Here is a 21,625-nt window from a genome sequence, read left to right as displayed (position 1 = left end):
TTTTTTTCTAGCAAATTACGTTTCAGGTATTTAAGGGAAAATAGTTTACATTTTACAAACACTACATGCACATGACACTGACACTGATTATGATTATGTCAAAGCTTCGGAATGTAGAACTAGTAGTTAAAATAAATGATCTGACCTTCAACACAGACACATATATCTCTTTTCTTCAAGTCAGGTTTGTAGTTAAAGCAAAAACTGTGTTATAATGTGATTATAAAACGGTCTCATTAGTTCCCTTTAGAGACAAGTGCTGCTGTTGTCATTGTGTACAGGGACTCACTTACACGCATTGCTGTGATGGTAGGTTTATACAATTTATAGGCTCTGTTGGTAACAGGACAACTAGCTCAACAATTACATAAAGTTTTAAGTGGTTAAAATTTTCAACGTGTCATATTTTTTATCTTCACAATGTATCTTCACGAAATGTCTTTCATTGTTTAACGATTAGGTTCAAACTGTTTACATATTCAAGAGCTTAATGCAGCTTTTGAACTGCCTTGTTTGCTGCAGATAGTCTTTCCTCATCATTCTTTTAAGAGCTCTATCTGCTGGACATTATGGCCCTAAAAAGTACAGTTTCTATTCCACACTTTGTACTATTTTCATTACAGATCCGAATTGTGAAAGTACTGAAATTCCAATTTAATGTCCTTTTTAAAAACATACAGTATGAATAGGTTAATTATGTAATAATTATGTCATTCGCTCAGAACTCATGTACTACCTCAGGACTGATGTACTACTGTATATAATGGCTTGTATAAGTTGTAAACCTGGTTTGGAGCATCACAAACCTGAATGAAACTCGTGGTGCTGTCTTAACAATAACTGTCTGAATAATAAAGGTTTAATGGTGAGAGTCTGTGGCAGCATTTCTTTTCTCTAATAAACTGTAGTCATCCATTAGGGCATTACAAACTAATCAATACTGATGGGTCCTGATAATTCACCTTGTCACCATATACTGAGGCCTGAGGCCTCTACAGCGGTCGCAGGTTCAGGAGACCTTTGCTGCATGTCTTCCCTGTTCTCTTCCACCTTTACCCCTTAGATTCTGCCCTATCAATAAAGGCCATGGTTTCAAAAAATAAAATAAAGACTGACCATTCCTGTAAGAGGGGTAAGTAGTAGGATAAGAAAAGTCATAAGAAATGTTCTCATTCACTACACAAAGGGAGTGAAATGATCAATAATTAATCAAGATTTTTGTTAAAGGTTGATGGTTAAAAGTACAGATATTTGTGTTAAAATATAAGAATTAAAAATAAAAAGTTTGAAGAGTCCTGGCTGAAGACATCTACATGCCACTACCCAATACAGTTGTTGCGCTACCCACTGTTAACAGCAAGCTGACATGTTTTCATACTTTCCAACCTTCTGGCATTAGGTCACAATCTCTATTCAGTATACATGTAATTATCATGGCATAGTCTAAAGGTTTTGCACGCCAACAAAATGTTTGGTTCACTCATTCACACAGTGTTCGGTGCAAGCAACAGCACGTGTCAACCCTCATCCTGCCTGGACCCCTGACATGTATCATGTGCGAGGGCTCGTCCAATGCTGCTTGCAGCTTTAACTTGTTTTTTGTTTAATATTGATCATTGATAAATAAACTAATTCCTCTTTGCTGATTTGTAGTTGAATGATTTTGATTAGAACATACATAAAATACACAAAACCACAAGGGATGTAAAATTGCTTTAAATGCCTTATTTATTCAGGTTTTATGAGACAGGTGTTATACAGCTGTTCCGGAATTCCTGATGATTTAAGCCCAGTTGCAGCACTTGCAGCTGTCATCGAACACCAGGTTGACTGCACAGTGCTGGTTGTAGGTCTTTCCCTGGCTGCACTCATAGAAGTGGTTCTTGTTGGTTCGGTCTGGGAAGAGTCCATTGGACTTTCCGGCACAGAAGCCAGATCCTCCGCTGCTGCCGCCACCGCTGCTGCCGCCACCAGTGGGCTGAGCGGGCACGGCTGGTGTGACTGGAGGCAGGGGATTAGGACGAGAAGCACAAGCTGAGGAGAGACATTAAAGTATAGGCCAAACATGAAAATATTCTCATTTGGATTTTTACAGACGGATGTGTTTTTAATCCGTACAGGCTCCAGTTCCCAGTCCACTCTTGATGGTGTTGATCAGAGGGTATCTTCCCTGGCCACAGAAAGTGCCACTGAAATCATCTAGATCCAGACTCCACACCATGGCTCCACCGAAACCGCTCTGCTTCAGCCACTGAATCTGTAGAGCGAGTGAGAGGTTAAACCAAGTGTTAAAAACACAACATTTGGAGACATGAATGTGAATAATAATAGTCAACTTCATACCTTGATTTGGAAGCTCTTCACATTGTCATATCCAACCCAGGTTCCCTGGTTGTAGGCATATGGCACCTTCTGGGTGCTGTCCCAGGCCTGAGTGGCTCCCTGCTTCAGGAATGTGCAGATCTGATGGCAGAGAGAACATTTACTTTAAGGATCCACACAAGATTTAAGTAAACGTTGTCCATGGAAGAAAACAAGAAGCACTAACCTCATAGTAGGCCCAGAAACCAGTCTGACGACTGAAAGGTCCAGCAGGTCCAGGTCCACTAGCAGGAGCTCCCACAGCTGTGTTGGAGGAAGCCAGACGGAAGGTGTGGCCATATGTGGGGAAACCAACTAGCAGCTTCTCAGCTGGGGCACCGTTGCTCTTCCAGTAGTTCATGGCATAGTCCTGCACATGAGAGAGTACAGACCAGCATGAATGTCTCCTCCTTGATGTCATGTTTATTAATTTACAGCAAACAGAGACAAATAATGGTCGCTTCACTCACCACATTGAAGTAGATCATGGATCCCTGGTCAGAGGATCCTTTGTACAGAGGACTGTTCTCTCCAACGTTGTGCTCCCAAGAACCATGGAAGTCATAGGACATGACATGGATGTAGTCCAGCACACTGGACAACAGACAAAAGGATTCATGTTTAGCGCATTGTAAAAAAATTGTGAGGATGTGTAACGTTTGCATGCATATGCACACACTTACGCGCCAATCTGAGCGATCTGGTATCCAGAGTCAATGGTTCCCTTGCCAGCAGAGACAGCAGCAGTCAGCATCAGACGTGGACGGCTGGTCTTCTTGCCCTCAGCCTCAAAGGCACTCATCAGTTCCTTTAAATGGACAAAGAGAAAGAAACAGTAACAGCTGCATGTTTTTAAAAGTATAGATACATCCATCTGTTAATTGATAGGTCACACTCTTAAGACTCTAAATCAGTTACTTGCAGGTTTTGCCAGTGACATGTCACCACAGTAGCATTGGTCTACAACCTGGATTCACCATAGACCTTCAGTAAGACCCACCTGGACCAGGACGGTGTAGCGCTCCTTATCCAGAGCTGGGGAGCCACGAGAGCCGGGGTACTCCCAGTCAATATCCAGACCATCAAACTCATACTGACGCAGGAATGTGATCACGCTGGTGATGAAGGTCTGACGATTGGCAGGGGAGGAAACCATGGCTGTGAACCTGGAGGAGGTCAAGCAGACAGTCAGAGCAAAGTTCCTGCAAGTGTCACAGGATCCTCTTGGTGAGAATATTGATCCTCGTGTCATCACTTACTTCTGAGTACCAAAGTTCCAGCCTCCGATGGCCAGCAGAGTCTTCAGGTTGCTGTTCCTGCAAACGACAACAACATCCACTTAAAACTCTCTCATTATCAAAGTATTGTAATGTGTGTTTCCATGTGTTCTGGAGTCTCACTGTCACTACAGAGAATTTGTGTTTACTTACTGGTTCTTCAGAGCCTGGAACTGTCCGTAGAGTTTCTCATCGTTCCACTCGTAGGTCTTGATCATGTTGCCGTCCATTCCAGCGAAGGCATAGATGAGATGGTCACAGAGACATGGGTCAATGTTGGTGGGGAAATACTTGCCTGCTCCAGGACGGTACTGTCCCCAGTTGGTGAAATAACAGGAGAGGATGTAGGATGATCATGCGGCACATTGAATAATCACTCTTACACAAGGTTACAAACTTCAATACGCATGAGCAACACTGAGTGGAGAGAGGATACAATTACCTAGCTGCACGTGCAGCAGGAGTGCCAGTCCTGCAGAGAGAAGAAAACCGATTAGGAGAGAGGGAAGAGGCAGCAGGTTGACAAGTTAACATGAAGTTAAATTGGGTTGTTACAAAGTTTGAAAAGTTTCTGTTAACAAGGAGCTCAGCTTACCAACGCAGATGAGGAGCTTGCCCATGTTGTGTCTGTAGAATGAGCTTAGGCTCCTCGGACTCTTTTATACTCCTCAGGTCCTCTTCCATATCTGCAAAATCTGTGAAGTGTGTTTGAACAGGCTTGAAGACTCAGCAAAAGTAAAATGTCAAACTTATTATTTTATTTGTTCACAGCTGATAACCTTCATAAGACTTTTTGATAATGATATGATCCAATATAAACTAATTATTTAGAAGGCTTTAAATTGGCAGAACAGTGTCTTACTGTGTCACGTGGCTGCATATTCACATCAGGTTTTTCACTGTTTCCCTTTCAATGGTTTACAAGTGTTTTTAAAATGTTATTTTCCATAATCGGTCCTCATGACGTAAGTGAATTACCCACCTTTTCCATTCACACGAGTTGTTTGATAGCGATGCTTGCTAAGTTGTTCTTAACTTCCCTGCCACATGCTTTATCACCCTCACATGCAATCAGTCATCACAGATGTTTGTGTGTCCTTCCCTGCCCTTGGTTGTGGATCAGCAGTTTGATGATATGCGATGTGAATGATCATTTTTAATGTTTGGCATTAAAAGCCACCACTTAGTCTCCATCAATGAAATTCCAAAAAATTAGAACTACAAAAGCTTGGAAGTTACCTTTTACTTTGTAGACTTATATAGAGGAAAAGTAAACTTTTAGATTTTTAATGTAAAGTAATCAGGAGTGCTCAAAGCTAAAAACAAATTAAATGTGCGTGGGTCTAAATTAATGCTATTCCATGGAATGTGGCGCAAACCAAATACAAATAAATCATCTGCATGAATCATGGCATCAAGAGAAACCCCACTGTGTGAGTGTAAGCTTGACAGGTTGCAGTAAAAATTGTGGGATCACTTTTGTAGTAATAAATTAGATAAATAAATCAGTGAGTAATAAATGAATCTGAAGCAATTCATTAATTACTTGATGAGATTCTGGTTTCATAGTATGTTAAATACCAAGATTATGAATCCTCATTGGTTCCGGGTTTTTACTTAGCTTTGCATTATGGGTTAGGACAGGTTTTTTTGTTTGTTTGTTTGTTTTTGTTTTTTTTATTACATTTTTATGAATAGCTCAAGAAATAATGCAGAGCTCTTTATGATAAAAAAAGTTTGTTTTTATTTTGCAGATCTGGATTATGATATGAGTTTTGTAAATCATAATAAATACTTTTAGGGGAGGAATCCTTATTCAGTTAGTGAGTGGTAACAAATATTCCTCACATAACTCACTCACATATGTCTCTTTGGGGTTTTACATTTTAAATTTGAGCAGAATTCATTTAAAAGCAGTTGGCGGTTTAAGTGATCAATTTAATGTTCAGCAAATATTTAAAGTTATGCATACAATGTTTTTGTGAGAAAGAGCAGAGAGTTTGATACACTACCGAATCTTACCACCAGAGAGAGCGAATAAGCTCCGTTAGCGCTCAGATCCATTTAGAAGATGTTCCAGAATCAGAGACTATTTATAATTTCCTATGTATTGATGTCTGCTTTTCAACAATGACAAAACACTGGAGTACTCTGCAATCAACACAGGTCGTAACCCCTGACACAACAGAGCTTGTTCTTCATCACTATGGAGAACTATTAACTCTTAATTCAACTTATTTAACCTCCTAACAGCCTCTCTGTCTCTTTCACCATGGCAACCATGTAAAGGGAAACAGCAGATAAACACAGACCTGTTGCCATCCTCATATCACGCCACACACAGTGATAGGGAGACAGGATTTAGCTACTGAATGGCATCTATCTGTACAAAATAAAATACTACAGAATAACCGTGATAATACTCTATAATTAAAATACATCAATTTTTTATTCCCATCCATGACTCTGCTATCTGTGATTTTTGGATACTGTGTGAACATGGTCGGAGTTGTAGTGCATAACAAGCCTCCTTTTCTCCTCGGTTTGACAAAAAGAAAACATTTAAACTGTAATGTATTATGTCACACTGCACACATTTTAAAAATGCAATCAAAATGTGAATGCAGTACTAAATGTGAGAGGCACTCATCGTTCATTTCCCTCCATCTATCTCTGCTCTCTCCATCCTCACAAGTCACCCCTCCCACCAAATGCAGCCTTCTTCCAACAGCCCGTTGCCATTAGATACTGCTGGGCTTGTCACCATGGCAGCAAATACTCAATCATTTCTCTATTCCTTGTGCACACATGCACTTGCACGTTTGGCTGTAATGTGAGAGGCTTGTCCCTGAGTCCTTGAGTGTTCCCAGGTTCAGCTGGGGAACAGTCCACCTGTGAACAGAATTCAAAAGCTGTGCCGGGGGAAGGGGATGCTCCGTTTCACACTGACACGTTCACATGGCGACGCAACCTGTCGAAGGATATCGTGCGTTACTGTATATTCTGTAAGAAGATATGATGTGTGTGTGTGTGTGCACGCAAGCATGTAAGAAAGCTCCTTCTCATAAATTAGTCACATTCCTAAGCTTGATTTGCTTCTGTTCAGTTATTATTATTATAATTGTGGTTGTTGTTGTATTATTAATATCACTGAGTGTGACTCAATGTTCTGTGGAAACACACAGTCAGATATTTGGCACGCAACAGTGTTTGTTTCGCCATTGCTGCAGTCTCTCATATTTCTTTGATATGAAATACAATGTGTACACATTGCAACAAAACTTTAAAAAAAAACAGATTAAACTGCAGCATTATACAAGATGCTGTATCTTCAGCCCGTCACAAAGTTATAGTGCTAACGACAGAGGTCGTATCACACAGCTGACATCAGCTCATGGAGGAGGAAGTGCACATGGGGAGAAAGAAAGGTGAGACAGAGAGACAGAGGGATGACTTGACTTGAAAGAGTGAGGAGTGAGAGATGGGAGGATATAGGCAGAGCTGATTTTCTTTCTCCAATAAAAGCAACAGCCCCCCGAGTGTTGCCATGGCGACCTCCTCTCGCTCCCTTCCTTTCAGCGAGCTAGCACTTATCCTCGCTGCCTCTCAGTCGGCAGGGCATGTGGGTGTGTGTGCTTTTGTGTGCTGGCTCCTGAATGAATCAAGTAAATGAAGAGGAAAGCCATTAGAGGCCAAGTCTGACTGTTTCTCACACACTCACATACACACACACACACACACACACACATAATACACATTAATATAAGCCCTAAGGTTGCAGAAATATTTCAGACCACTGAGTTAGCCGACTTCTTCCTTCGTCTCTCAATACATTCTGCAGTGGCTCCTCATGTTCTGTCCTCTACCACCACTCCAGTTATTGATTTTCAGTGACCACACACCCACTCAATACACACATTCTTCATACTTATACTGTCTGTAAATGTGAACTGCGATGAAAAGAAAAAAGATAAGGATGAATGGGGTGCTTTAACAGTTTATTTTTTCCATTAGTGTTAGGTCAACGATTGCGTAAGCAAACAAGGTGAATCATATGAAACCAAATCACCTCCAAAGCCACATGAGGAAGAAATGTCCTCAAACTGAACTTAAGCTGAACATTTTACTATTTACACTGCATCTACGAATATTGAAACACAGAAATACAATATTTCTGTAGCTCCAGTGCAAATAATTCTCCAATATCTTTTTTTTTTTGTGTGATAGTGTTTTCTTAAAATGGTTGTTAATAAAGTTCAACTATGTCAGATTCATGAACTTCAGAATAGTTCACCTGTATTCTTATATTTAAAAAAGAATCCCTTTGTGTACTTGAATTGAAAGCACATGCCGGTTACTCCTAATTAGCATAAAGGTCAAATCCCAGCCAATGTCCACAGGCATGACACTGCAGGACTGTGGTCAGACACATTTACAAAGCTTAACATGTGCACTGAAACCTGTCTTTCTTTTGTGATGCATTTTTCTTAGCATTTATTTTGAAGCCATAAAGCCATCACATATTTTTAAATGAAAAGATTATATATCATCATTACTTTACTATTTTACATTTATAAAATTAAAGTAATATTATAGCTGATTATTTGGCATCAATGTATTCTATATCACTGACCAGAGGCTCCCCTCCTCACTATCCACAAGCTCTGTTAAATAATAAATGTATCTTTTATTTCACCACTCAGTAATCAGAGAGGAGGAGTTGCGCAAAAAAGTTGTTGAAATTGAAGAACTAATAATAATTTAGTATTTATGCATATTTTGTGTTTGATTTCATTCCCACAAACATCTGGCAACGACTGCGGCTGCTGCTGCTGAAAACTTGTGTTCCACTGTTACTCCGTGATGAACAGTTGTGGTTTGCAAGATCCAAATCTCACAGAAATACAGAATGTGCATAAACTCAGTGTCGATCTAAACAGTGATTTTACATGTTTACTCAGAATCCACCGACACCAAATATTAATATTTTGGGATGTGCAGGTAATGCAAATGTTAATGGTAAAAGTAAGTAGCTCTAAACTAAAATTGAAAATAGTGTTAAATCACTAAACTTAATTACATGTGACTGCTCTGCACAACCATTACAAATCACTGTTGAAAAATGAATCTGTCTGATGACATTATGATATCACCATGGTGAAGGTTTGCTTAGGCTCAGGTACAAAAAACTTTCGGTTAAATTTGGGAAAATATCACAGTTCTGGGATTTAATAACAACTTAGTTAAGAATCTGGGAGCTTTGTCATCATGGTTTAAAAATAATGCATTGTTTACATTGGTCACCTGAACACTCTGGAGACTTTCCTGTTGTTCTGAAAGCCTCAATTTCATGGACTTTGACATGTGAGAAGCATTGGCTGTGTTTCCAAACTCTGCCACTCAATCACTAACCCCTGCCTCAGTATATAGTAAATGCTATGAAGGGCACTCTATAGTGAGCCCATGGGCAAAAGAAAACTGGATCTTTTAAAAATCTGTTTGTAATAATTCCGGCAAAAACAAACCTGTCTGTCTCTATCCTCAGTATAATTTAGAGTTTTTTGTAATAATAAGGAGTAGAATCATCAGAGATAAAAGACTGAGACTTGCTGCCCACTTCTCCTTTCAAAGCCACAAGCGTAATGCATGATGGTTTATGTTGTTGATTAGTGACCATCGGTTAGACACTACTTTTCACAAGGCATTGTGGGAAACAATGAGTCCACTATCCTGTGGACTTCAGTGGACTATAAAATGAGTGTTGAGTGTTTTCGGACACAGAAAATCTATGTAAAATGACTCAACTGTGGGGACATTCTCTGGAGTTCATTTCTGAAAACGGCTTAACATTGACAAAGCAAATTGTGGCTCATTTGCTGAAACACACAATTCACTTATTTTTTTATAATTTGTGTTTTTAATTGTTGAAATAAAAAAATGTGATCATAGAAAATGTGAGAATGTCTGACTCAAACCCTGAATCTGTGTTGGGACATTTCTGAGTCATGTTTGGTAGCAAACTTATTGAGATATAATAAAACACAGTTCAGTGAAGCTGTTTAAGCTGTCCACCCTCATACATCATCATTTTACTTAAATAACTTGACACTGACCTAAAACATTTGTAAGTCACTGCTGTAACTGTACACAGCAAAATCTGTAGTGTTGTTTTTTCAGTGTGTATTTTTGAGTTGGTGGGTGTTGATTTTGGAGTTGTTTTAACACCACTAGAGTTAAAAAAGCTCTGCGAGCGTTGTCAATCAAGCGAGTTAAATGTTAACACCTGTGACTGAGTTCACTTCAGGTGGAGTTGATCATAAAATATGGGAGGAGCTTCACCACAAATCTCTGCACCCAATGAACCATAACAAAATCCCTCGGCTCTCTTTATCAAGACAGGTGTGAGACTGACCCTCAGTCTCATTTTAGTGTTAAAAATACACTTTAATGAGTCATAAAATAACACTATGTATGTTAAAAATTAACTCTCATAGTAAAATGAAATAACACGATTTTAGTGTTAAAAATACACTTTAATGTGTCATAAAATAGCACTAAGTATGTTAAAAATTAACACTCACAGTGAAAGGGAATAACACAATTTAGAGTTAAAGGTGCAGTTATGTGGTGTCATAAAATAACACCAAGGGTGTCAAATATTTATCACTGTTAAAGAGTTAAAATATAAACACTTTTCAAAGTGTAATTTTAACTCAGAATCCGTGAGGATTATATAAACTCAGAAAAAGTGTTAAATTTAACACTCTGTGAGTTGAATTAACACTCCCGATTTTGCTGTGTATCTGCTATTTGCAGAGACAGCCACTTTCATTTCCACGTGGTTTCCAATGTTAGTTTGAAGCAGTCAGCGTCTTTAACATCCAGGTTTAATTCCACAGAGGATTATGTTTAATGCTGCATACATGATATTTATTGTGTTAATGCTGTAATGCTGCAGCCTGGATCAACACACAGAGTAGAGTTATACCTCCATTCCAGTGCAGTCAAAGTGGATTCCTCTATTTTCAGTGCAAAACCAAATAAAAGGCATTTTTAACACCGAGCGATGGTGGTCTCATTGAAAATATATTTATTCTGCAGTACCACTGAGCCTCTCACTGTCTGCACACATACTGGACTAAACTTTTATTCATTAGTTACCACCAGTTGCCACCATGTCACAATGTGGACGTGTACAGAAAGTAGGGGAAACACTAACACACTATGGAATCAGAGACATGAAATAAACAGCTGAAAACCCAGAGTCAGTTTACACTCCATCTTCAGCATTCACATTACAATTATTGTCTTATTGCTTTCTCTTTCAAGCACCATTAAATAATAAGCCCCATGTCAATCTCATTGAAGCCTGAAAGGAAGTTAACATGGTACAAAATTGACATCTGAAATCCTGTTGTGAAGTTTGCACTGGAGATTTGTAATGGAGTTGAGTCAGATTAGAGTAGATTCCACATTAAAATGACAGAAACAACAATCACCAAGTCTGTTTAATGGAAAAGACAGCAGCAGTGTATTAATAATGTAGTGTAGTGCAATTATATATTAATGAAATATTAAAAAACTGAAATAAAAAAACTAAAATGCCATCAGGAGCCGGAAAGAAAAACTTCTCATCCAGCAAAAATAGCACCAAAACTTAAACAAAGTAATTTTCCTTTTGGCTTGTGACACAGGGAAAGAGAACGAGTGAGAGAGTGAGGCAGTGAGCAGAAAGAGAGGAGGAGAGAGGAGAGGGACAGAAGCTCTGCTGCAGAACACACCTCATCTCCTCTGTAGCTGGAGGGAGAGAGGGATAGAGAGAGAGAGAGAGAGAGAGAGAGAGAGAGAGAGAGAGAGAGGGAGGGAGACACTGAGTCTGTGCCACTTTTTCTCTACAGCCCCAGCGAGAGGGAGAGAGCGAGGGAAGTGATATTTCAGGAATCTTAAGAGATCCACAAAAACGAGTGACTGGGAGGGAGAGGAAGAATCACAGCATCCCTGCACATGAGGCTGACTGCAAATGAAGGAGGCAAGAGAGATGTAGTCGATGCTTCTCATGCGGTAAGACAAATGTGTTGATATCATTTTCTGAGGAAGCTGTGGCACTCACGCAGAAATGCAGTCACATGCAGGACACACACTCTGAGTGAGAGCAGCAGAAGGTGGTGGTTGCAGGTGTATGCTACAGACAGAGAAGCATGGAGGTCCGTGGTTGCAGATGCAGGAAAGTGCATCGGTTTTTGTGTTTTGTGCTTTTTCTCTTTTAATCAACGCCTTCACCTCTGTCACACATCCCTCTCTTTCCGCCCTGTTGCAGTCTCTCTCAGTGTCAAGGCAGCACAACAAAAACAACCCTTATGTAATGGATCATCTCATGAAAATATTTATTTCTCCTCCAAACCTTCTTCTATAATCTGTGGTCTATGCTCCTCTCTGGCTGCCTCATTAGGCTAAATTGGATAAAACTAAGTAAAATGGAGATGATGAACAGATGATGAACATTTCACTTTAACTTCTGCAGAATGTCTTCTACATGAATGTTTCTGGTCCACAACATATCAGAGTTATGATTTATTTTTTTCACGTTAGTAAGGGTCTGACATTTTTCAAGCAACTGACTTAATGATGGTTGCGCACAAGATTACATTTTGATTATTTAAACCATGCATAATTGCCTCTTTTTTAAACCTAGAATTGCGCAACTTGTTTCATTGCAAGAAGAAAGATAGATCTTTACTGTAGCTCACATATTAAACTTGAAAAGTTAGAAAGTAAAGATTTGGGATTTAGCGTGTTAAGGTTTATAAAGAATGACTTGAAGCCTCCTCATTCCATCTCACTGCATCATTGGATGTTTTTCCTCTCATAATTTCCCCTCTATCATGAATCATGTGTCCCTGATCGTTAAAGTACCAGACAGACTTGATGATAAACATCAATTCGAAGTTTGAGTTTCTTGTATAAGTCAAATGAGGAGTACTCCCAAATTACAAACTGGCCAAACAAATGCAACCAGATAAATGGAATACTACATGTATTTGATTATCACATATGCAGATATTTTGGGTGTGCAGGTGAGTGTGTAGAGGGAAATAGATAAATGTAAGTATATGAGATAATAGTGTTCAGAGACAATAGATATCTGCCCAATAAAAACATTGATGGATCAGTTATTGATCCAGAAACGTGAACGACACATCTAATATTAGTTTTTTGCTCTGCAGAAGAGATGGATTGAGAGGTTTGGGGCATTTCTTTAAATTCCTCATTAATGCATATTTTGTTTAGCATAATGTTTAAACAGACATTCTGGTCGAGCTATGTTATGTGCTGAGAACGTATCTATACCAAGTGAGTAATTGTTATGATTTTGTTGTCGATGTTTATGTATCATAACTTTCACAGAGCAAAGACACAAGATGCTTCATAAAAATAAAAAATAATCTGACCTTAGTAACAAAGAATGAAATAAATGCAAAAGGTTGACAATAACAACGTTTTAAACACTGGACAGCACAAGGAGGGACAAAGGCCAGTTTAAATAAAATACTCTTTAGCTGTCTTTCAAATGCGTCAACAGATGCCACAGAATATATTTTTAATGGTAAGAGCAGCAATTGACAGTGTAAATTTCATTACTTTGGTTTTACATTACATTTTCAGTTGTAATTTAGATTATTTGTAAAACACTGAGGGGGGAAATTTGAAATTGAAGGGAGATTGAATGTAATATTAAAGGCCCTGTGTTTGGGACTTCAGGGTCCTTTTAGAAATGATGAAAAGAATGAGCCCTCTTCCACAGAGGGAGCCATGTTGCACTGCAATGTTTCTACAGTAGCCCAGAGCGGACAAATCAAACCTTGGCTCTGCAGGGGCCCTGTAAGGTTTTAATAAGAGCAGCGTAGGTGCCACTAAATCCTCCAAATTTAATCTTTAACAAAACTAAATGTGATTGAATGAGTTGGATTAGTTCTAACTAACACTTATTTCATTGCATTCCATTATTGATTCATCATTATTCAACAGAATAATTTTATGTCTTGTTATCGAAGAATATTGTTGAAATCTTTGATAGAAATACCCAGCGTCAAGACAACATCTTTAAATGTCATGTTCTGAGATGTGAAATGCTAGAACAATAAATTGATTTATTGATTAATCAAATCAATCGACTGATTGGACACAGAATCTATTTACTGTAAACTAACAGGATCAACATGAAAACATTTTGTGTATCTGTATCATGCAGACAGTATTTTAAATTAAATTTTAAATAAATTACATTTCCAATCGCTATTTTAACTTAACTCAATAATTAACCTGCAGTGTTTAGTTATCTGTTGACTTGAAGGCCATGTCAGATTGTAGATTAAGATCAGTGCAGCTTTGTCTTTGTGTAACAATCCTTCAATAGCCGGCAGGGGTACAGCTGTGGATCACATACAGTCCAGTCACACTAAACTTTCATAGAAATCCGAAGAGTAAGAGGTGGAGTAATAACGTCCACTAAGATCAGACAATATTCTCTGCTTATCCACGGTGAAACGACGAGGGAGGAGACTGAGCTGTGAAAGTAGCCGCTGAGTCATATGCAGCTGTTATTTCAAACTACTTTTCTGAATTGTTCATATTTAAAGGCAGCAAAAGTCCTTTGTGCACACCCATCAGCGCACAGCTCGGCTTTCCTGAAACTGCTCTTGCTTTTAAAAGACTGTGACAAAGGCGAGGTGCTTTAAAATGAAATGATGTCTCAATTATTGAGGAGGTTGCACGAAAAGATGAGAGTGGAGATGAAAGTGTATGACTGATATGCGAGTAAGAAGAACCCCAGGAGGTGAGAACTGCAGCTCCTGTATTTTACTGTTACTGCACACAAATTAAATTGATTCAATACACTGCACACAGACACACACAAAACAAAGTGCTCACTTTGTTTTTGCTCGTACAATTCAACAGTGGTGTATAATAGGACATGTTGTCTTTCTTCTCTAATGTGCTTCACTGAATCACCTGTCAGTTCTCGCTCCTTTCTTTTACTGAGGAAAACAAGCATCTCTCCTCACTTTCTCCTCATCACCTGACAGACATCAACATCCTGCAGAGCTGTTCAGAGTTACTCATGAGAACTGCGGATGCTTCATACACAACCTTCTTTCTAATGAGACCAAACTTCAGAGACAGACAGTGGACAGTTGTTTCAGTATTATAAATAAAGACTGACGAAGGAGGAAAATGTAGTTTCGCGTGCAGCCTCTATAGCTGAAGTCATGATGAATGCAACGTCTCCTCAGTCCAGTCACTGTTGTTCATCAGTGTTCTTGTCAACAGATGCACAGATTGGACCAAAACAAACTCCAAACTAAATCTCAAAACACTAACACAGAGAGCGAATGGGAGATCTGTTTCCATGGCAACTATGCATCAAGTCCTTGCATGGCTTCTCGGCGTGTGTCAGTGAGTTTTTCCCACGCAATGGATTTTAGATAACAGAACAACTGACAGTCAATACTTTGTACTAATTATCCAACGTTGTTGATATTTTTCTATTTAAAAAGTTGAAATGTTAAAAATAATGAATACAAGCCACAGTTGGTCATGCAGGTTTTGTTTTATTTAGATTGAAATGCATAAAAAAAACATGTGTGTGAATGTGTGTATGGTTAATAACGACATTTAAAAACCATTAAATACCACAATATAGGTTATCTAAGTGCATTTTGCATCCTGTAAAAAACACATGCATAGTGGTAATCGGATGAAAATATTAGGGCAAAATTCTATGCATCAAAATTCAGTGCTATAAAGCAAATTAATAATCTTTTAAAAGCCAATATTTGTTAAAATAGGTCATAACTACCTAGATTTTTAATCATCTTGTAACATGAATACTGAGCAGTTTGTCACTCTGTGTAAATACTGATGTAACCCTTGTTTGTGAGTGTGTGTGTGTGTGTGTGTGTGTGTGTGTGTGTGTGTGTGTGTGTGTGTGTGTGTGTGTGTGTGTGTGTGTGTGTGTTTAGAGGCAGATAATACCAAAGACCCTTGGTTTTTGATTTATATAGTGTAAGTGACTGTTTTATTTATTTGACATGCTATATGACTTCATCAATCATGCATATTAACCATACCTAATCTCCTGTAGACTAAAGGTAACACTGCCAGATAACCGTATATCTCTTCATATCATTTCATATCATATATCATTTCCTCTCGTATCCTCTGTATTGTATTTCTTTCTGTATTCTTTTTCTCATATGTGCCCTTCTTTTTTACTCATTCCTCTTCCCATGTCTTCATGAAGCACTTCTGTAAAATCCACTCGACTCTACATGTTTTTCATCCTCTCTCTCCCCCGTCCTAGGCTAAAGAGCATTTCTGCTTGTTGTATTTCTGGGAGCATCAAATATAAAGCCCACATGTAAATCATTTGGTGTTGAAAAGCTTGTACTTCTTGTACTAGAATGACACGTAATAGAGCATATACCTCTGCCAAGGCCCAACATACCCCTTTAAGTCAATGAATCTGCACCAAATTGCCTAAATTAAATATCAGTCATCTAAATATGCCTAATTTTTCATTAAGATCCATTTATTTTTCTCTAGGAAATCAGATTTATAGTCAAATAATGCTCTATCTCACAATCTATAGAGAAAAAAAAGATCTTGGATTCAATTCCTAATCATAGAAATTGTATGGGTCCCCCCCTGACACATATTGCATCTTTCCACCAGGTTTTGTGTTATTTTGTCTAGTAGTTTTTGCTATATCTTGCGAACTGAAAAACTAAAAACGTACACATTTAGTTTGAAAACACTGAATTAAAAGGCAGGTTTTAGTCTTTTGTCGTTTACTCTGAGTCTTTTTCCCCTCTTCTCTCCGACAGAACAGTGAGCTGCCACGCTGTGAGCTGTGAGTCCTGCACCTGGGCCAGGATGTGAGATCGATGGTGTGACTACAAAGGCCGTTATTGAGCTACAGCCATCGTGCATCCTCTGATCACTGCAACACAAAGTCATTCTTTGTGTAGTTAAGGGAAGAAACATTATGTCTGTGTGCTGTTAAAAATACAATCCCTCTTTAATATGCTTCCACTTAATGATTGATGACACTGCAACGCATCTTTTACAGTTTGCAGACACAACTTAAAGCTGTTAATCACACGACTCCCAAACAATCCTGGTCCAAATGATTCATCTCAGCTCCTCATAACAAACTCATCCGTCTAAATCAGCTTCTGTGAAACTGTGGGGATTATGAGGCCGACTTTAGAGCTTTTACAGTCACAGTGTCTCCTGTGTGTGTTTGTCAGCGTGTGTGTGCCCACTGTTGTGGGCTCACTACCTCACACGCTGCCATGGCACGTCTCGTGCCCGGTGCGGTGTGTGTGCCAGATCAAGCCGTGGTTCTCCCCTGACTCTGTCTACCATGAAGCTCCCACTGTGGACTGCAACGACCTGCTGTTGACCACGCTCCCCTTGCCTCTACCCCCGAACACGCACACCCTGCGCCTGCAGAGCAACCTGCTCTCTGAGCTGGACACTGAGGTGCTGCACGGGCTCCTCAACCTCACCGACCTTGACCTTTCCCAGAATCGCTTCAGTCGTGTCAGGCCAATAACTCAGGGCTCCTCCCTGCCCTCTCTGCTGTCTCTTCACCTGGATGAAAACCATCTCAGTCACCTCCCTGAGTCCTCTTTCTCCTCACTGCCAGCTCTGCAGGAACTCTTTCTTAGCCACAACAACTTACATTCAATAGCCCCTGGAGCCTTCATTGGTCTGGACTCTCTACTGCGTCTTCATATCAACAACAACAGACTCGCCACCATCAACCCTTGGTGGTTCAGGGCTTTGCCTAGCTTGGAAGTCCTCATGCTTGGGGGAAACCCAGTGGAGGCTCTTCCTGAGAAAGGCTTCCTGGCTCTAAAATCCCTCAGGAGTCTTGTGCTTGGGGGGATGGGTCTGAGAGGCCTGGCTGAGGAGGCGTTGGACGGGCTGGACAGCTTGGAGAGCCTCTCCTTCTATGACAACCTGTTGACCAAGGTCCCCACACAGGCGCTGAGGAGAGTGCCCGGACTGAAGTTCCTCGACCTCAACAAGAACCGCATCAAACTGATTGAGACAGGAGATTTCAGAGACATGGTCCACCTGAAGGAGCTCGGCCTGAACAACATGGACGATCTTGTTTCTATTGAGGAAGCCGCTCTGGAGAATCTTCCTGAGCTCACCAAGCTGGAGATCACCAACAACCCTCGTCTGTCCTACATTCACCCACAGGCTTTCCTCCAGCTAAGCAGGCTGGAGAGTCTCATGCTCAACTCCAACTCTCTCAGCGCTCTGCACCAGCACATCATGGTCTCTCTGCCTAGTCTGCAGGAGGTCAGCCTCCACTCCAACCCACTACGATGTGACTGCTTGTTTCACTGGGCGGCCTTGCAGAAAGACACACAAACGGATACAGAGACAGCTCGCATGGTGCGTTTCATCCAACCACAGGCCACCTTGTGCTCTGAACCACCGGAGCTCAGAGCTCGCAGAGTGAGAGAGGTGTCTTCTAGGGAGATGTCAGCCTTCTGCCTCCCTATCATCCCTGCCAGCTCCCTCCCATCATATGTGGGAGTAAGAGAGGGAGGCAAACTGGTTTTGCACTGCAGAGGTCTTGCCGATCCACAGCCTGAAATGTACTGGGTGACTCCCTCTGGGATGAGACTAAGTCCTACACCCAGACTCGCAACCAAAGGTTTACCAGCTCCGGCTCCCTGCCCCAGGCTGACACCCACTGAGGGATTCAACCGCACATCCTCCTCAAGCCCTGCTAGAAATGATACTGCCTGTAACCCCTCCAAACACTACCGGCTACTTCCTGAGGGAACGCTGGAGATCAACAAGGTCACTCCCAACGAGGCTGGATTATATACCTGTATTGCTGAGAATGTTCTAGGAGCAGATACACGCAGCGTTACTGTGGGTGTACACAGCAGAAAAAAGAACAGAAAAGGGGGCAAGTCCGCTAATCTGAAGGGATTTTCATCATTCAGAGTGGATGCGGGGTTGGTGGTGAGGGAGGTCGAACAACATTATGCTGTGTTGTCCTGGCATAGTAGGCGCAACCTCCCTTCCACTCGCCTTTCCTGGCAAGCCATATACTCAAACGCCCACACTCCTATATACACTACACGCATCTTGGCTGGCACGCAGAGTTTCAACCTGACCCACCTGCAGGCACAGACCTTTTATCGCGTGTGCCTACATTTAGAGACTGTCCACGATGTCAAGCATGCCAACAGGAGGTTGAGAGAGAGGGGTAATCCTCAGTGTGCCTCATTCAAGACGAAGGATATCCCAGAGCCCAAGCCCGGCCTGCAGCTCAGCCCGGAGCTGACTTCCACAGCAGTGACACTTCTGCTGCTCACGCTCATACTGCTGCTGCTGGCAGGTCAGAGCTGGGACACTCTGCCCAAGGAGGGGGCTCAAGAGACCCACGATACCCTTCTGCTGGAAATCAAAAGTCCCAAGGCTCTGATCATCAATCATAACACACAAGAGAGCAACGGACATCAGCCAATGCAGAGTGAGAAGCTGCTTTTACATGAGGACTGCTGAGATCATGTAAATTAGAACATGGCGTAAAACACAGACAAAAACACTGACACATACACACACACACACACACACACACACAAACTATCAATGTAAATAACAGCTAGAAGAAAGGAGTCAGAGATCAGAGAAATGCGGACAGAGATTTGTATTTATTTTATATAAAGTACATATTGACATTGTTTCTGTGTTATTGTAAAGAAGGCCTAAACCCTCACTGGGGGAAAAAACAGGACAATCACACTCCTGCGGTGAACACAGGCGAAACAAATGAGACCGAGCAGCTGATGATCACTGGACTGAAACGGAAGAATTCCAACCAAGGACAGATCTTTTACAGAGAAGAGCTGCTCAGACCTCCAGGGTGTTTTTAATGTTTCCTTTGTACATGTTCTGCAGACTGAACCAAGCAGACAAAACTCTGCCTTCAGAAATGACACTGAGTGAAATCCCCGCTTGTTCTGGCCTTTGTAAATCAAAGTGATTGATGTCAACAACCCTTTTGCTTCGCTTGTCCATATATGTCTACAGTATATATACTCATCCACATTAGCAGCCTAACATCCCATCATAAAGGTGATCCAGAAGTGATTGTGTTAAATTCTATTTTCAGCTATTAAACAATAAATGAACAATAAAATCTTTTTAATATATACAATCATACTGTTTCATATTTGATCCTTACCACCATCTGAGTTGAGATTTCACTAAAACCTACAATGGCACTCAGTAGCGCATAAGTCCAAATGTTAAAAAATGCCCAATCACGCAATATTAAAGAAAAGTGGGAAACTAATTCCTACATCCGCCCCCTAATCCAGATCTGCAGCTAAATCTTATGGGTTCCTATGGCTTTTATCGTTTCTAAACAGACAGGGGTGAAAACATAACCTCCTTGGCTGAGATAATGATCATTAACCAGCTGTTGATCACATCAGTGAGCTGCACTAAACGTAGAGCAAGGGATGACAGACTTTAAAGCAAACTCCCATCATAAAAATCGCATCCTACTGATCATCTACAGCAACAGCTCCTTCTTATCTGTATGCAGCTGCTGTTGCTCCACTGTAGAAATGAGTCCAAAAAAAGCTCAGGATGTATGACTCCTACTCATTAAACCCAAGACACAGTGTGTCCCCCTGCTGGATAAAACCTGGAACTGAGCAGAGGTTTTTATGGTTGTCTTAATATTATACTCACATGTTTATAAAAATGTTATAACAAATATATAGTCCTAGTATAGAGATGACTATCAAAGATCAGTCACATGTAATATTTCCTTATTGTGCATTTACAAAGCTGAGTTGTAACACTGAGGAGAAATAGGCAGTAAATTATTTATTAAATTAAAACGATTTTGTACCTGATGTACTTAAACACATCATGTACTTATACTTGAATATTTTTAGGTAAGCTTCTTTTTACTTTGAATCCATATTTCAGAGGGGCATTTTATAATGAATTGTAGTTAAAATTACTGGCAACCTAAAAAAGTTAAGGTTTTACATAATACAATCTAAGTTGAGTTTATAATATGGGATTCGGGTCAACACAAAACTTCTTATATCAAAATTAATACCACATCAGTTAGTTAATCCAATGATTTATTTATTTAATTTAATGACAGGGGCAAGTCTGCCTTTACAATGACAGCTTTTATTTTGACACGTTTGGCCATTAATTACGCTGGCCCTTAAGTGCAAATCACAAATACATAAATTTCCAATGGGAGAAGTATGTACCTACAATCGACAAGGTTCATTGTTGATTGGATGAATGAGCTGTCTGTCTTTTAAACAGGAAGAAAAACAAATGTTTGTAGTGATGTTTATCATTTGTCGTGTTTTATGATTTGACATTGTATTTTGCACTTCAGGGTTAGGTTTAACTCTATTAATAGCTTTTGAAATACGTTTTACTTGTGATGAAATACTTCTACATCTATTTTTACTTAATCAAAAGATCTAAACACTTCTTACACAACTGATTCAGGTTCAGTTATTTGCCTTGAGAAACACAAATGCTGAATTATCATCTAAATTTACTCTTCAGTTCTATTTTTGAACAAACCTTCAATCACAGACTGAGACTTTAATTCAAAAGGTTCATATAACAAAGTATCTGCTAATAAAAATGAACTTTCACCACTAGTTTGTAGACTTTGTATTTATTCACACAAAACATAATACATCTCTTTCAATAAGGCAACACAATACTGTATATACATACAATTATCCATATGTATACCATATTTGATGTTATTTCCCAACTAACAACAAGTCATTCTGAACTGTCACTAGCAAGTGTAAATAAATATTTTAGCGAGTCATGTAAAAGAGTACAAGATGCAAAAACTTCAAGTTATACTGTCACGTCCGATGCAACAACTC

At 40.0% G+C, this 21,625-nt stretch overlaps 2 protein-coding genes across 2 annotated transcripts; one reads left to right on the top strand and one right to left on the bottom strand.

Annotated features, from left to right (window-relative positions):
- Positions 1 to 1,783: 1,783 nt before the first annotated feature.
- LOC133000196 (acidic mammalian chitinase-like) lies at positions 1,784 to 8,282 on the bottom strand. Its single transcript, XM_061070061.1, has 9 exons — positions 8,267 to 8,282; positions 3,792 to 3,993; positions 3,362 to 3,527; positions 3,045 to 3,169; positions 2,832 to 2,955; positions 2,549 to 2,731; positions 2,344 to 2,463; positions 2,119 to 2,257; positions 1,784 to 2,034 (listed from the first exon to the last, which is right to left on the bottom strand). Exons 2-9 carry the CDS (start codon positions 3,866 to 3,868, stop codon positions 1,784 to 1,786), a joined length of 1,185 nt encoding a protein of 394 aa, XP_060926044.1. The 5' UTR covers positions 3,869 to 3,993; positions 8,267 to 8,282.
- Positions 8,283 to 16,892: 8,610 nt separating this feature from the next.
- lrrn2 (leucine rich repeat neuronal 2) lies at positions 16,893 to 19,238 on the top strand. Its single transcript, XM_061070452.1, has one exon. It carries the CDS (start codon positions 16,893 to 16,895, stop codon positions 19,236 to 19,238), a length of 2,346 nt encoding a protein of 781 aa, XP_060926435.1.
- The last annotated feature ends 2,387 nt before the right edge of the window (positions 19,239 to 21,625 follow it).

This window comes from Limanda limanda, chromosome 4 (assembly GCF_963576545.1).
Source record: "Limanda limanda chromosome 4, fLimLim1.1, whole genome shotgun sequence".
Taxonomy (NCBI): domain Eukaryota; kingdom Metazoa; phylum Chordata; class Actinopteri; order Pleuronectiformes; family Pleuronectidae; genus Limanda; species Limanda limanda.
Note: the sequence above shows the minus strand (reverse complement) of the source record. Positions and strands in the feature narration are given on the sequence as shown.